General features: G+C 35.5%; 1 protein-coding gene across 6 annotated transcripts in view; it reads right to left on the reverse strand.

The window, feature by feature from the left end:
• Nucleotides 1-18293, reverse strand: part of LOC149804287 (ras guanyl-releasing protein 3-like) — a 269841-nt gene that overhangs the window by 58664 nt on the left and 192884 nt on the right. For all 6 annotated transcript variants that reach the window (XM_089938462.1, XM_089938456.1, XM_089938466.1 and 3 more), the window contains 3 exons: nt 11498-11629; nt 5093-5243; nt 627-800 (listed from right to left, as the gene is read on the reverse strand). In XM_089938462.1, coding sequence (XP_089794588.1) covers nt 627-800; nt 5093-5243; nt 11498-11629 — 457 coding nt within the window. The remainder of the gene's footprint in view (nt 1-626; nt 801-5092; nt 5244-11497; nt 11630-18293) is intronic.

Raw genomic sequence — 18293 nt, forward strand, 5'->3', positions numbered from 1 at the left:
GTGATAGCTATAAGTAAATACTGTTTGCATCACATCCACCAAGGAAGAATTAGTTAGACCCATGCGACAGTGATGGCACAAACCTCATGGGCTTTTAGTTTCATAAAATATGGTCTCTGCTGGCAATGGACTGGTAAGCTCTTTTGATTGTGGTGACAATCAACCATGACAGAGTTGAGGCCGAATTATCAATGAAGCCCTTAAGAAGAAGGAAAAGCTGTTTCCTAAAATTCCTTTTAACTTTCAACGCATTTAGGTAGAAATGCAGTGCCATAAATGGGCATAAAAACTTATCTTGATTATCTCCAGCACAGTTCTGAGCAAGACTTGGAATCTCTATAGGTAATGGCACTACCGAACATAAATGAATGTAACAATAGAGTGGGACACAGGTTTCTCTAATAAATTAGATCAGCAAGGCAGAAATCCAAAGTGACTGTTGAGCCCTGAGTGAATATAAGTGTGATGGAAATGGCAGATCTATAGCCCTTGATAGCTGATACTGAACACAGTGCTAATAGCGATTGGTAAGTTGTTGTTGCAATTAAAATTTTTATTTAAGGTGGGTAATAGTGATGGAATCTAGTGAAGTGAAAGCACATCATGATCACAAATTTATGTCCTACCTTGGCCACATTTACAAATTTCACGATGACATCTGCTCGCTGCTGGGGTGTTGTTTTACTTAGCACCATACACTGTATCCACTGTGACAAGCCATTAAACAGGGCTATGGAACGCTCCAGTTTGGGATTATCTTTCAAGGAGGCTGTCATTGCATAGTTTTTGAAATCTGTGAACTGAAGAAGAAAAATATGTTAAATGCATCTTCTCCAAACAAGGCCCAGTCTAGCAAATTGTTGTGAGAACGGCTGAAGGCCCAGTCTAGCAAATTGTTGTGAGAACGGCATTTTGTGATGCACCCATTACCATTTGTGCTTTTCTATTTTGTTTAATATGAAAAACTATGATTGCTTTTAGTTCAAAATGCAATTGTTCCATTTAGAATAAAATTAATTTTCTTAGTAAATAAAACAATTATTGACTTTGTTTTGCAGTTAAATGATGAATTGTCCTCCATAAGATATGTCAAATAACCACAAAGTAAAGGCAATAGTTGCACAATAAACTTCTTTCCTTTCATGTTTTTAACACATTTTTCACATGTGCTGAAACTAAATATACAAAATGAGCTATATTATGAAAAGTTAGCCCCATTCATAAGTCAGGCAGCAAAGATGTAAATAACTACATACTCAAATCTACTTTTCAATGTTGTCCAAACTAATTGAAAAGTTACCCCCCTTTAATAAGTCAAGCAACAAAGGTTATGTCAATACCTACAGAACCAATTAATCAACTCAGTAGAAACTTTTTGAAAAGCATGTTCAAGACAATATTTTGATGTATCTATCAACATATATGTGACATCTTTTGAACCTATCAATGATGTTGTGTATTGATATTTTATTTTTTTCAATAAAAAGAACTGGGAGTTCTTTATTGTGTGTACAGTGTTACAAAGATTAGTTCCATGCAACTGTGTCACACACTTTAAACAAAGCTATTATTATTATTATTTTAAAAAAATCCAATATTACTGTAAGTCATTACACTTTAGCATCATTATTATTTTTATACATATTACACAGACCCCTACCATGCACCAGTGATTTGAAACTGAAACCCCTCGACCATGGCTCAGTGGTTTGAACATGAAATTCCTAAACCATAACCCAGTGGTTAGAACTTAAAACCCATTATTCATGGCCCAGTTGTTAGAATTTGAAATCCTCTAGACCACGGACCAGTCATTAGAACCTGAAATCCATGGACCATAGCCCAGTGGCTAGAACCTGAAAGCCCTAGACAATCGCTCAGTAGTTAGAATCTGAAATCCCTAGGCCACAGTTTGGTGGTTAGAAAATGAAACCCCTATATCACAGCCCAGAACCTGAAACCCCCCTAGCTGGAGCCTGAAGCCACTAGACAATGGCCCATCAGTTATTGGAATCTGAAACCCCTAGGTCATGGTCCTGCGGTTAGAAAATGAAACTCCTAGGTCATGGCCCAGTGGTTAGAACCTGAAATCCATTCAATGTCTTCCTACTACAACTATGTATACAAAGTTTGGCAACAAAAGTCTTTGAAAATGCTACTGCAATTAACCATTTCAATTCTGCAATCTTACCTCACCTAAAGGACCTCAAGGAGTGGTTGAGGGGGGAGAAGCAAAGATTAATACCACTCCCACACATGGTAACCATATGGATATCATAATTACCAAGTATAAATTTTTTTCACAAAACAGTTACAAAGATGTAGTAACATACAGACTTATTTAAAGACTGAAAGATGCATAGATGGAGAATATCAATATTTCTATTCACGCACAGGAGTCTAGAATAATCCCTTTGTGCATATGATTACAACAGAGGCAATATTAAAGGTACAGCTCGCCTCCTTATAATGTGTTTCATTAAAACATGACTGAATATAATGCTGTACCACTGTGGACCCCATGACCAAAGTCATACCAGTGTATAACAATTTGGGCTAAAAGAGAACAAGGTGAAACTTAGTTTCATGTCTCTTTTTTATTTCTTTTAAAACACTATTACATACAGCCGTTTGTTATATTATTACTTTCTCAGTATATCACGGGTCTTCAAATATTGTGGGTCTGCACATATCACGGTTCTCAGTATAATTCATTTTGGTACATAATGCGGTCAGTCATCATGGAACCTGACTACTGCATTATTACAGGGTAGAGTGGTACTTCCATTGATAACCATGGCATATCCCCATACTTTATATTATGTTGGTTCCAGAACTCCCCACCAATACAGTGTGACCCCACTATAGCACGCTCCGTTATAACATGAATTCAGATATATACATGTATTTTTCTCAGACATGAAAAAAAAATTCTTTCTTAAAAGTACAAAAAAAACCTCGTAAAATGTTTATTATCATTTTGGGGAAGAGATCGCACATGAATAATACAAGATGATTGTGGTGTGGCTCCTGAAATATATTTGTATTTTTCTCATACACGAAAAAATAGTTTTTTCTTCATAAAAGTATGAAAAATAAAGTGTAAAAACTTTATTCTAGGATCGCATAGGGCTTTGCCAATGTCGCAAACTGCGATTTTATTTTCCTTATTGGTGGCAAAATATACCATCTGGTGACTTTTTTATTGGTGACATTGTTGGCTGTTTAAACTTATATATAAAACCACTGGTTTGGAGTAGAAATTCAGAAGCCCCATGAGAGGAAGCTGCAAACCTGAAAAAAAATGCACTGAAATTTATCTATTGTTACATAAACAATTTCTTTGTCCATATTGACAAATCTTAAGAGCGCATTGTTATATCATAATCTGCTTATGTTGATATAGAGCATGAGTACTATATGTTGTGAGATATCCACTTTTTTCGTTGTTGACATTTCTGGTAGTGGAGATCAATTGGACTGGACAATATCTCATAATCTATCTTTTGTCAAATTTTCGGCCGCTCGCTAGGAGACTGACATTTGTGTATAGATGGTAAGTAAAATTCCTCTTCTTTCAACTCAGAATTAAATCCTTCAAACAGCCATATTTTCTGTACTAATCCTTGTCATTAGACCAGAACACCTGCATCTCTATCGTCTGTTGACCCTTTGCTAAATTTCTGATGCATGAGTGGAAGGCAGCATCACTCCACTACCACAAATGTAAAAGAAAAACCACAAAAAATACCTATCTTACTTGCTGGTCTATATAATAAACACGGAGGAACTGTAACTACAATTGACCAAACGATGGCCAATTCCTTTTTTAAAAATGTATTCAGATAAAATAGTTTGCTGAAATTTTAAAGAAAACATTACCTTTGAAGCACTGACTGTTATGAAAACGTACTAAGCAAATGGAAGAAAAAATCAGTCTCAATCATGCAATACAATTTATTGATGTTGCCGACACAATAAGAAACTGGCATTTGTTTGGTTCTCCAAACGTGGCCTTTAGTGGTGACTTCAATAACCCATGCACCTTTCACCAAAGAAAGCCAACTACAATCTTCAATAAAAACAAAGAAGTCAGTACCAAACTTAAATAAAAGCAGTGGAATCTGATGGATTTTTTTATTTTCCAACATGACTGGAACACGTTTACTTTGCCATGAAAGTTTCCTTTTTGCAGGGAAAAAGTTCGTGCTTATGAACGCTACCAACAGTGGCTTAAAATGCAAACTAACTTTACCCGACTTGGGACGTAATGAAAAGTAAATGTGCTTCATCATTCGGTATGTGATTGTGCTATGTTTATCCACTGAATTCAGACCTATATGACCTGTTACAAAATTACTGAATAATTTAAATGTGTGTGTGTGCGTTTTTTTATGGAAGTATTTGTATTGTGGATTCAATGTCTATGATGAGATTCACGGGTGTGTACATGGGGTCTGTACTCTATTCATGCTATACATAAGATGTATATAAAAACAGTATACACATATATGTACCAATCCATGGTTCTCTAAATAAAGTAAAATATTATATATGCCTTCTCTGTTTTCACTACAGGTGTATTTCCCATTTAATATGCATTGATTTAAGATGGTAACTGTGCCAATGAAACACATATTTTACCACCCGCATTTATTATCTACCCACCCACCCATTGCTGGCAATTTTTGGTGGGAATTGCATCATTTTCTTCAGCTGACTGACCTGGTTGCTTATAACATGGTTCAGTCTATAACATGGTTGGATTCTATGGCTCCTAACCACCATATTATAGCGGGGTCACAATGCATATTACTTTGATCAAAATGACACTGTAATTGCATATTTGATCTCTGACCACATATGGCCTAAAATCATTCTCATCTTGTAGATGGCCACAACACATGTGCAATACGTGTACTAAATTTGAATTTCCACTCAGTGGTTTAGAAGCAGTTGAGGGCAGAGAGATGGATGGACCAAAGATGGACAGAAAGACTGACAAGAAGGAACATATGTCGGGTATTACTAAGTCCCTCACGCAAAAAGCATTGAGATAATAAATGAAGTAGTTCTGGATGCTGGTACTCACATTGATTCTTCTGAAAGCTTTAAATTCCAGGTAAGTAAGGTGATCTGCCAGCTCATCGGGCTCAAGGTGATTAAACACAAGGGACACCTTTCTGTTGTGTCGCATTGATGGGTTACGCACAGATATACTTCGCATCCAGTCATAGGAAGGTCTGCTCAAATAGAAATATATTGGCTAGAAACAAATTTTATGTTGTGTTCACTACCTACAAGTTGGAGACTGGAGAGGTGATTTACCATACTAGGATACATTATTATGGTTGAAAAAACAGACATGAAACTGAGAGTGGGCTCAATTTTATTTACCCTGGATGGAATTCTAAGTAGGTGGTTAGGTGGTTTAATTTGTTAGATTGTCAACATAGGTAACTAAAGGTTCCAATTTAGTACATTTATGTTTTTCATATGTACCTAGCCAAACACCATCCAGTGATCCATTAAATGACAATGCAGCTTAAAGAAACTTATCTAATGACCAGTAGATTGACATTACATTCATCTAGGAAGATGGTAGAAATAAATCATAACTGCTTCTGTGGACAACATATGCTGAATGTTCATTTCTTGGATTTGAAATTTTTATACACAAGTTTTCTTTTAAGTATAGTAATGTGGATAGTGAATAGGTAAGAAGCCACATAACAAAATCTCTCATTAGTCGACAGATTTGTTTTTTGCTAAGGGAAGTAACTCTTTCAGCCAAAAGAAGGACCTTGCTAACAATACTGTATTGACTAGCTACATATGTTGAGAGTCAATGTGGACTGAAGTGAATTGATGATCCTGGGCTAGAAAAGACGAGTTTAGTAGGGCTTAAAAAGAAACTTAATTAGTAAATGAAACTGAAATTGAATGAGTGAAATCATAGAACTGTTCATCACTGTGAGCTCATCATTGTGACTTTTTGTACCAACTTTAAAACAGTTCTGGAAAAGTGTTTATGGAATATGCATTCCCTTCATAGTGGCCTAAATATAAAACTTAACCAGATTGAAAAATGGGCAGACTAATGTTAAATCTGTGGAGGGGCATTAATGAAAACTTTTCAGCATTTTTTCTTTCTTAAACTGTTAGTTCAAGAAATATACTTGACTTGCCAGTACCCTGTATACTAGAGAACATGTTGTATCATTATTTTTACTTCTTACCACCAGTGTTAGGTGCTGATGATATTGCATTTCTTGCCTATACCTGCTGGAATTACTCACTCATATCAGATCATTTAGTTTCCTACAGTTTTTGTGCCTATAATATGGTGAAAAAATAAATCAGAAATTAGAACTCAAAAATCTTGATCTGACCTACATACCTTCAACCTCACCTTTTAAGTTTCTTATTTTCCATGTACATGAGTTACATTAATCTGACAATATAAAACTCATGTAAAATGTACAGAAGCCCTTATGTGTCAAAATACAACATGTACAATGTATAGAAGCTCTTATGTGTCAAAATACATGTAAAATGTAAAGCTCTTATATGTCAAAAATACAATATGTAAAATGTATAGAAGCTCTATTGTGTCAAAATACAATATGTAAAATGTATAGAAGCTCTACTGTGTCAAAAATACATGTAAAATGTATAGAAGCTCTTACATGTCAAAATACAACATGTAAAATGTGTAGAAGCTCTTATGTGTCAAATACAACATGTAAATTGTATAGAATCCTTTTGTCAAAATACATGTAAAATGTACAGATCCCTTATGTGTCAAAATACAACATGTAAATTGTATAGAAGCTCTTATGTGTCAAAATACAATACGTAAAATGTATAGGAGCCCTTATGTCTCAAAATACGACATGTAAATTGTATTGAAGTCTTTATGTGTCAAAATACAGCATGTAAATTGTACAGAAGCCTTATGACTCAAAATACAAGATATCATTACATGTACATATGATCAATGGTCAGACTTTTGTTGTACTTTGGTGCCACAATATTTGGCCACAAATTTATTAAAATATACATTTATTTAATTCTTGGATAGGCCCACACAAAAATATCTACCAGTGGTAAGACACACCTAGGCCCACACAAAAATATCTACCAATGGTAAGACACACCTAGGCCTACACAAAAATATCTAACAATGGTAAGGCACACCTAGGCCTACCCACATAAAAAAAAACTACCAATGGTAAGACACACCTAGGCCCACACAAAAATATCCACCAATGGTAAGGCACACCTAGGCCGATATAAAAATATCTACCAATGGTAAGGCACGCCTAGGCCCACATAAAAGTATCTACCAATGGTAAGATACACTAGGCCCACAAAAAATATCTACCAATGGTAAGGCAGACCTAGGCCCAAATAAAAATATCTACTGATGGTAAGACACACCTAGGCCCACATAAAAATATCTACCAATGGTAAGACACACCTTGGCCCACATACAAATATCTGCTAGTGGTAAGACACAATTATGTCCACATGAAAATATCTGCCAGTGGTAAGACACACCTAGGCCCACAAAAAAATATCTGCCAGTTAAATATATTGAAACACCTGGTGATCAAGATTTCTTTAGTTATCCTATCCATACAGGAGTCAAATTTCAAATCTGATTGCTAGGTTCAACATACATCCATGGTCTCAATTTCACGAACTCATTATGACTGAAAGCCTTAAATTTTGCATCATCATGTAACACCCATGTTCCAGGGTCTTTGACATCATCACAGCTGATGATAGAAACAAGCTGATGGAATTAGAGAAACGAACAAAGATCAGCTGTATCATGAAGCCAAGTAATGCAGACATTCTACACACATTAAAATATACATAAAAATCGATAATTTTTTAGACCTGATTTTCTTTGGCAAAAAAAAGCTGGTTCCATCTAAAGCATTAATACTGAATTGTGGGTTTTTCCTCAGCCACTGGTGTGTCAGCTTGATGATGTTCACAGGATCGATTGGTGAGCCAAGAGCACAAGTTTGATATGGGACGGAATTTTGCCTTGGGGTGGGTGTGGGTGTGATTAGCCTGAGGAGGGGTGGGAGCTGGTACAAGGACGACATCAAAATGACTGACAGATGGTTAAGGGCCATTGGGAACATGAGGGAGAAATGGGTTGTTAGGCTATCTCAGCCCAGCTTTGAGGCCTGCTAAAAACTTATGTTTTACAAGCTTTTATACTATGCTGTTGTCAGGCACTGTTGCAAACAGGCCAATAATCATCTGTGTAGATGACAATGTGTAAGATGGAACTCCACTGCTGTAATCACATCTCATTGTTAGGTGGCACCAAACAAGTAAAAAGAAGGATCCAAAGATGTTTCATTTCAATATCTTTTATAAAGTGGCAGAAAAGATTATGCTTGCATTTTAGTCTTTTTTTTATAACTATGGTTTTCTGATACTCATTTATCATTGTTGTAAATTATAGCTCTTGGTCATGCTGTAAATCCAGGTTACATAAGTTCAGGATTTCGGGAAAAGGAGGCCCACAAGCAAAAATTGGGGGTCCATTAGCCAAAAAATAAACAACAAAAGTAGTCTAAATTTAGGCTATTTGCTCATGCACAGGCTAAGTAACATGGCCAAAAATCATCTAAAATTCTAAGCACAAGGCAATGCAATGCACAGCTTGGAAGTAACAGGAAACTTTGTCTTTCATCATCTCCATTGTCATAAGTGACACAAGTTCCTCAAAGGGACTGATGCTCAACTAGCCAAAAGAAATTTCCAGGAATTTAAGATAAGATGATTTATTCCTTTTAACTGTTAAACGATCTCTAATATTATTTAGCAATAACAAGATTTTCAAATTAGCTGCTACTGAGAACATAATGGAGGTGAAAGTGGCACCATTTCCACTGTAACTAAAAAGACATCTTAAGAAGTCTTCTGGTGGAAACCCTGTGTTGATATGACTGTCTATTTAGGAGGAGTAATGATAATGATTTTCAAGTTGGTTCCTTTAGTGACCATATTGGATATCAGATTGGCACCATTTACATTTAAAACCAACTAAACATCATAATGGTGAAAGCACAATATCAATATGATCATCCATCCATTAGAAGATGTAACAAGATTCAAGATGACCATTGTGACAATCATATAGGAAGTCAAATTGGCACCAATTTCATTTTTGACTAACATCGTAAGAAATTTTTCATTGAAAACCCAAGCTGATAAGACTATTCGTTTTGACTAACATCGTAAGAAATTTTTCATTGAAAACCCAAGCTGATAAGACTATTCGTTTTGACTAACATCGTAAGAAATTTTTCATTGAAAACCCAAGCTGATAAGACTATTCGTTTAGGAGAAGTAGTGATACCAAAGTTTCAACACTGCCACCATGTCAGCCATATTTAATGTCTGAGAAGCATCATTTTCATTTAGGACCAACTTGTCATCGTAAAAGTCATTTAGTAAAATACCCAAGTTGATATGACTATAATTCTAGAATGGATATTGTTAACAGCAACAGCCATTTTTGCAGTTTATAAAACTAAAATAGATATCATTCTGTAGCAAAATAGGTGTTTGACTCCTAAGCTTTCAACCTGTTCACAAGGTTTTTATCTGAGGAATGATGCTTGGACTGGAGTCACATGACCATCTAAGATCATCCCTTCATTCTCGGTACATCCCAAGGACCACATTCTTTCAAATAGTAAGTACTCAGTCATCTATATGATCCAGTGTGATAACTGTGCTAAAGACTACACTGGAGTACTCAGTCGTCTATAATCTCCAGTGTGATAACTGTGCTAAAGACTACACTGGAGTACTCAGTCGTCTATAATCTCCAGTGTGATAACTGTGCTAAAGACTACACTGGAGTGCTCAGTCATCTATAAGCTTAAGTGTGATAACTGTGCCAAGGACTACACTGGAGACATTGCTAGAAGTCTTGAAATAAGAATTAAAGAACACTCGTACACCAACAGAGAATTCCTGAGATCTGTTGGTAAACACTGCATAGAATCAAAGCATATTATTTCCTGGGATAACATCTGAGTACTTGGTAGAGAGAATGATACCCTAAGAAGGAAAATAATGGAAGCTATTGAAATCATGGTGGGGGAGCTAGTACTGAACTGGATTGGAACTTTCGCTATTGCACAAAAGGATTTTATCATGTGATTAACATTTAGTTGATCATTTGACTCCAGTCCAGATGAAAATTCTCTAAGACATTGTGAAAAGGTTGGAAGCTGAGGAGTCAAAAATTTATTTTGCTACAGAAAGGTGTCTATTTTTAGTCTGAATGTGACTATAAGATTTTCAAGATGGCCACCATTTTCATTTCAGGACCAGCTAGGCAACACAAGTCTTCTGATGAAAACCATAGGGCAATATTACTTTTTCTTCAGGAATTGTAGCTACAAAATGTTATTAATGTTGTCTGTTGTTGGTGCCATACTAGACAGTACATCAGCACCATTTTTATTCAGGACCAACTAATCATCAAAGGAAGCATTGCAGTGAAAACTCCATGTCAAGATGACCATCCATTCAGGAGTAGCCATAACATGATTTCAAGATGGCTAATGTCATGGCTACATTGGGCATTATATTGGCACCATTTTCAATTAGGACCAACCAGATATTATAAGGAGTTGTTGTTGTTGTGGGGTTTAATGCCATTTTTCAGCACAAGATAGGCTATACATGGCATCCAGTATTAATGGTGGAGGAAGAACCCGGGAAAACCCCAGAAAGAACCACCAACCCATAAGAGGTCGAACCTGAGACTCGAACCCACACAGACAGAGGTGAGATGGGAGTGATCCGTAAAAGTGAGCGCTTTAGACCACTTGGCCACTCAGTGCCCCTAATGAGGATAAGCAATAACAAGATTTTCATAATGGCTGCTGTGATAGCCACAGCGAACATCAAATCAGCACCATTTTCATTCAAGACCAACTAGACATCATAATAAGTCTTTCAGTGAAAACCCCATGTTGGTATGACCATCTAATCTGGAGAAATATTTTCAAGATGGCCACTGTGGCAGCCATATTTGGTGCCAAAGCAACACCATTTTCATGGAGGTCCAACTAGATCAAATGAGGACTGTGTGTCTAAAGTTTCATGGCAGTACACCAAGTAGTTTGGAAGAGCAGCAATAACAAACTTGTATTAATGGATCGACAGACAACAGAAAACAGACCATCTCATAAGCTCTGTCAGTCATGGATCAGTAGAGCTAAAAATGAAAATAGTATCTCAGCCTTGATGAGTTTAAATGAAAAAAGAAAAGGTAAGTGTGAAAGTCAATAAAGATTTATTTGTTCAACTGTGCGCTTGGGACTTCAGCGCTTAAAGTAAAAAACCATCTGTCAAACCAAGCTTATATTAAATTGTAATTTATTTCTTTTCCATTAATGGGCTGTACAAAAATGGTTATTTGCAAAAGAATGTCACAAGTACTCACACTTTTGATAGATCAATCAGCTCTTTGAAACTGCTGTTTCCCTCTCTCTGTACCAGGGAACCAAACTGTTTTATCACAGCAGACAACTTACAGTCCAGATCAAAATGCACAGGGAATTTGCATATCCAGTACCTGAAAAGAATATAATTATGTTTCACGAGAAGTTAGATATTTACTACAAATTAAATTATAGAGCTGTAGGTGTATGCATGAAATTATAACTTGACCTATTGGTTATAGTGTATTCATTATTGTCTCATTGACAATGCCACACATGAATAGTGGACCCATTGGCAGCAGGTAGTATTGGTCAATCATCTGCATCTGTGTACGAAAACATAACATGTACATTTATTTAACTGATACTGTTATTTATTTTACTTCTTTGAAAATTGATTCAGTTTTTAGTTGGATAAAAGATTCTGCCAACAATATTATCTAAAAAAAAGTCTTTGAAACCTTTCAAACAGCAACATCATTTTTGGTTGCATGGCAACCAAAGTATATCTATCATTATTTATCATTTTCATTATCATTAGTATTGGTTCCTTATCAATGAACTCAAATTAAGTGAACATAATTATATTTTATATGAAGACCATTTCTGATTAATAATACTAAGAAATATTGCAGAATCTAAATATTATAAAACACTGAAATGGATGGACATGTTTGAAAGTAAAATTGTAATTATGTAGCAGGGGCCTAAAAATAATGACTGGATATAAGTGATATGTAGGCAAAAATTAACTGTCCATGTACATATTTTGAATGACTTTAGATATGGTGGAAAAGTATACATTATATATGATTTTTTTGTCAACAAATACTTTTCCACCCTTTTTGTCTATTTGTTTCCTATTGTAACCAGGTACACACATAAATTTCACTGACATGCATACATGCATCACTCTGTATAACTGCACCCCAATCTGAATATAAATTCTAGTTTTGAAGCCGTTATCTGGATTGGGCTAAAAATAAGTCTGCATAGTACATAATAAAATCTGTTAACTATTAAATGTAGATGATTTCATTGTGCACTTAATGAGCTTTGTGACTTAACTGATAGTATTAAATATGATTTTATATATATATATATATATATATATATATATATATATATATATATATATATATATATATATATATATATATATATATATATATATATATATATGTATGTATGTATGTATCTACATGAAGTCAAAGTGTATCTGAAACTTTCTTCATATAAAGGACACATGTCCATCAAAGCAAAATTGTCCATCACTTGTCTGTAATTAAAGATATAATACAGTCTCATTCTGAAAACAAGTGAGACAAGTTGTCCTGAAGGTCAAGTCAACAGGGACAATAACTCAACAAATAAGAAAGAACAAGGATTGGTCAGTATGTACATCTTTATCGGATAACAATGATATGTAACAATTATCAGTGAAATCTATTACTGCATATACTCGCTTATACGTACAACTGCAAATTGCACATAGCCAGATGAGCTTTTGCATAATTTGCAGACAGATCTGGTAACTGTGCAGTTTGTTTGGAGTGACCAGTAGAACAAACAGCACAGACACTGATCTGCAGGTGCATTATGTTATGGCAGATCAGGATCATTGTCATTTGCAGTTTGATTCAACTTATAAGTGTATATATATATATATATATGGTAGTAACTGTAAGACTAATCACACTGAAAATATTGTCCTTAAAATAGACTTAAGCATACAAAATCATGGATCATTGATCTGTATACATACATACACAGCCTCAAATAATGATCATAATATGCACCATGTTTAACTACAATTAAAAAAACAAGATTCTGTAATACATTGTATTCAGCTGCCAGACAAAAATAATACTGTATACCTTTTAAGACGAGCCCAATTGCAGACTGCACAGACCCAGATCTGCCAGTGCATAATGTGCTGGCAGATGTGGGTCTGTACAGTTTGTTATGATTAATCAGAAGAAGAAAAAAACATAGACCCTGTTCTGCAGGCACATTATGCAATAACAGATCTGGATCTTTGCTGTTTATGGTTTGAATCAACCTATAAACAAGTATATGCAGTAACTCAAAGACGAATTGGGTTGGCACAGTAATTCGTCTACTAGTGCATCCACAGACAATGGGCATAACATCTAGAAGTTTCCAAGTGATCAACTGAAAACTGAGACAAGTTGTGTTCACATTGTAAAATTCATTCATACACATTCCACAACATCTGACACAAAGGCAATAACTAAATAAAACAACTGCAGTGATTTGTCTATATAACAACTTCATACAATGGCCATAATGTGAAACAAGTTTCACTATGATCATCACAAACTGCAAGTCTAGATGCATTTAGCTTCAAAACAAAAGTCATTATCACTCAAACAAAGCTGCAGGAGCAAAGTAATTTGTCAATATGTACATCTTCAATAATTACCATAACACTGACCAAGTTTCAAGGTAAATCCATTTAAAACTGGGGGACTTGCATTCTCAAGATTTTGCCTTAAACTACAATCCACCTGCAACACATGGACAGTAACTCGAACTGCAGGAGCACAGTGATTTGTCAGTAAAAGCATGCTCACTCGATGAAAATAAAAAGTGCCAAGTATCATGGCAATCCACCAAACCAAGGGCACTGTACTGGTTGAAAGGAATTTCCAGGAAATTAGCTTAAAATATTTTTTATTTTTAAAAGTTTCGTACTGAAACCATGTCTGAAACCATGTTTAATATTTTTCATCAATAACATTTTTTTCTTCAAATTAGCATCTGTGGCAGCCATATTAAATCTAAGAGTGGGCACCATTTTCATTTAGGACTAATTAGACATCATTACAAGTCTTGGTGTAAAACCCTATGTAAATATGACCATCCATTCAGGAGGAGTAGCAACAAGAAGATTCTCAAGATGGCTGTTATGGTGGCCATCTTGGATATCAAACCAGAACCCTTTTTATTAGGACCAATTAAATATCATAAGAAGTATGCTGGTGAAATCTGCAAGTCAATATATCGATCCATCTTGGAGTACTAATAATACAATTATCAAAATGGCCATCATGGTGAAAATATTGTTGGTTAGAGTGGCACCATTTCAATTCATAACCAACTGGATGTCATAAATCTTCTTGAGGAAACTTCATATTAATATAACTTTCCACTGAGAAGAACGATAAAAAGATTTTCATGCAAGAAGACTTCTGGCGAAAAGCCCATGCTGACATGATTTTGTGTTCAGAAGGGGTAGTAATAATAAAGCTTTCAAGATGGCTGGAATGACATCTGCATTGGACGTCAGACAGGCACCATTTTTATTTAGGACCAACCAGATATGATAAGTATTTTAGTGAAAATCCCATGTCAATATGACTTTCCATTCAAGAGGTGTAATGATAAGATTTTCAAGAAGGCTGTCATGGTGGCCATATTGGATGTCCAAGCAGCACCATTTTTATTTATGACCATCTACACCATGTGATGAATGTGTGTACAAATTTCTACAGTAATCTTCTACATATTTGATGAGTACACCATGGGATGAATATGTGTATAAAGTTCTACAGTAATCTTCTACATATCTGATGAGTACACCATGGGATGAATATGTGTATAAAGTTCTACAGTAATCTTCTACATATTTGATGAGTACACCATGGGATGTATGTGTGTATAAAGTTATATGGTAATCTTCTACATATCTGATGAGTACACCATGGGATGAATGTGTGTATAAAGTTCTACAGTAATCTTCTACATGTTGGATGAGTACACCATGGGATGAATGTGTGCATAAAGTTCTACAGTAATCTTCTATATGTTTGATGAGTACACCATGGGATGAATGTGTGCATAAAGTTCTACAGTAATCTTCTACATATCTGATGAGTACACCATGGGATGAATATGTGTATAAAGTTCTACAGTAATCTTCTACATATCTGATGAGTACACCATGGGATGAATGTGTGTATAAAGTTCTACAGTAATCTTCTACATACTTGATGAGTACACCATGGGATGAATATATGTATAAAGTTCTACAGTAATCTTCTACATACTTGACGAGTACACCATGGGATGAATATGTGCATAAAGTTCTACAGTAATCTTGTACACATTTGATGAGCACACCAATGGATGTATGTGTATAAAGTTCTACAGCAAACTTCTACACATCTGATGAGTAACAGTAATAACAAATTTGTGCTAATGGATGGAGGACTTGGATGCCGAACATTGGATCACAAATGATGGTCAATAGACAATTCCAAAAGCCCTTCTGGTCTTTGACCAATTGAGCTAAAAATTTCAGGACTAGTGCATTCACAAGACTGACTTTCTGTTCATAGCTTTGCCTGATGCCTCTCATTAGTTCAACTCTCTGCATGTTTCTCATCAGTTAAAGCTGATGAAGCCATTTAAATTTCTCCTAACCTGCATATTGCATGACCCAGTACCCCATATAATATTGATTTTTGGATGCCTTTCTGAACCAAGAGTCTACTATTTCATTAATAATTTGCTTGTTTTATATACTGAATCCCCACCTTTTTGCCTCTAGCCCACTCCAACCCACCTCAAGTTCATGACCCTGGGTTATCACATGAAATTCATCACATATGCTACTCCTATGGCTCACTGCACACAGGCATGCATGCATGCACACCCATCCATATATATTAGGTTTTGTCAAAATGTATTTAACAATCTTTAATTTAGGTACGTTTTATCTTTTAACATCAACACCCTATCCCTGGTAAGAAGAGAAAAAATACCTCCCTCTTATAAATTGTAGCCAAAAAGTATTATACCAAATTTCGTGAAACTGATTTATATCTCTCTAATATCATTCATATAAATAAAACCCTATAATTTTCTTAACCTGCGTGTTACATGAATCAATGGATGGTTTTCCTTATGACCACTTCCTTGGTGATGCACCCTATATTGATGTCAAGATCCTTCACTCTTTTATGATGGGTGGGTTCTATACAGGTGTGCCTCTGAGCAAGCTGCTGAAATGTTCTTTCCACATGTCAAGCTGTTATCTTGGCTTGCTCAGGATATTCCCATTCTTTCTACATAAAGGTTTGCTCAAGTTCGTTTTCCTTTCTGATAGTTGCCGTGTGATGTTGTAGAGGATCTTCATGTCATTTATTTTTTCAGCTTTCTTTGCCTCTGTGGCAAGTTTGTCAGCAAGGTACTGTTTATATTTTCTTGTGCTCTTCTTGATTTCATTATTTCTTGTATCGTATTCCTCATGGAGACACTGTTTCTGTCCTCTGGTCTTTGTCTGTACAGGTCTCTGCTTGATTTCTCATCTGTCTTCAATCTGCTTGATTGTATTTTCTGAAAGCCAGCTCTTGAGCTTCTGTCTTCTGAATCCAAGCATCTCCTAATGAGTTGATGCAAATGTGCCTGTAACTTGTTCCTACTTCTTTTCTAAGGCAGTTTATCGAGAGGTCTAGATTATGTCATAGTCCCATTAGGAATGTGACTAATCATTAGGGAGAAACATTTTCTTGTAATGGGGTTGTGTGTAAAAGCTGTCATGCTGTGAACTGACCCATATTAGCCTTGTTTCTGTTGAATTACAATATGACAATATCTGACAAAGAGTGAGATTACTGTTTGATCCCAGAAGTAAAAAAGGATGACATTTTGCAACAGCAGATGATGTATAACTCTAGTTGTGTGGAAACAAAAGAGGGAACCAATGGACAGATGGCAGATGGCATAACATTATATAATCAAACAGCCAGAACAGAGTTTGGATGACCTTGTTGTGTACCATGGATACTTATAAGTTGAGTCCAACTGCAAACAACACCAACCAAGATCTGCTCTTGCATAATGCACTGGCAGATCTGGGTCTGTGCAGTTTGTTAGGTGTAATCAGTAGAACAAACAATATATCCCTACACTGCAGGCATATGATGCTATGGCAGATCAGGATCTTTGTTGTCTAAAGTTTAACTTGACTTACAAGCATGTGTGAATGGCAATAGTGGCATGTTTATCATATAATTAAAATCATCTTAATAAAATTGCAATAAATCTTCACATAATAATTACCAGCCTTATTTCAATCAACGGGAACAGTTTCAAAATGAAAACAAATTTCTGTTATAAAGAAATACATACACAAATGTCTAGGTGAAGCATTCTACAAGCCTTATTTCAATCAATGGGAACATTTTCAAAATGAAAACAAATTCCTGTTATAAAGAAATACATACACAAATGTCTAGGTGAAGCATTCTCTGGTTTTGTAACAGGTTAATTGGCAGGAAATAAAAATAAATAGTACAAAAATAAATAGTTTTGACATGTGCTTAGCAAAGTACGCTCAAACTTGTTAGAAGACAGGTCAATGCTTTGTACAATTAGGAGCTTTAATGATTTTATAAGATTATGATAACTTGGAGGTGTAAAAAATTATTTGGGTCATATAGATTCAGATTTTGAGGCCATAATGTACATTATGTACTCATGTATTAGTTGAGCCTAACAGCAAACAACATAGACCCTGGTCTGCCATCACATAATATGCAAGCAGATATGGGTCTGAGTTGTTTGTTCTAATCATTACATCTAACATATTGCATAGTCCCAGATATGCTGGTGCATTATGCTATGGCAGATCTGAGTCTGTGCAGCTCACAGTGATTTTTTAAACATTTTAGGCTGGACTTAGTTGCCTTGACACCTGGCTATGTCACCCCCTACATGCTGAAATAAAGCATACCAATATAACCCATCCAATGTTCATTACAAATATCC

This window comes from Sinohyriopsis cumingii, chromosome 2, assembly GCF_028554795.1.
Source record: "Sinohyriopsis cumingii isolate HCF-2022 chromosome 2, ASM2855479v2, whole genome shotgun sequence".
Taxonomy (NCBI): Eukaryota; Metazoa; Mollusca; class Bivalvia; order Unionida; family Unionidae; genus Sinohyriopsis; species Sinohyriopsis cumingii.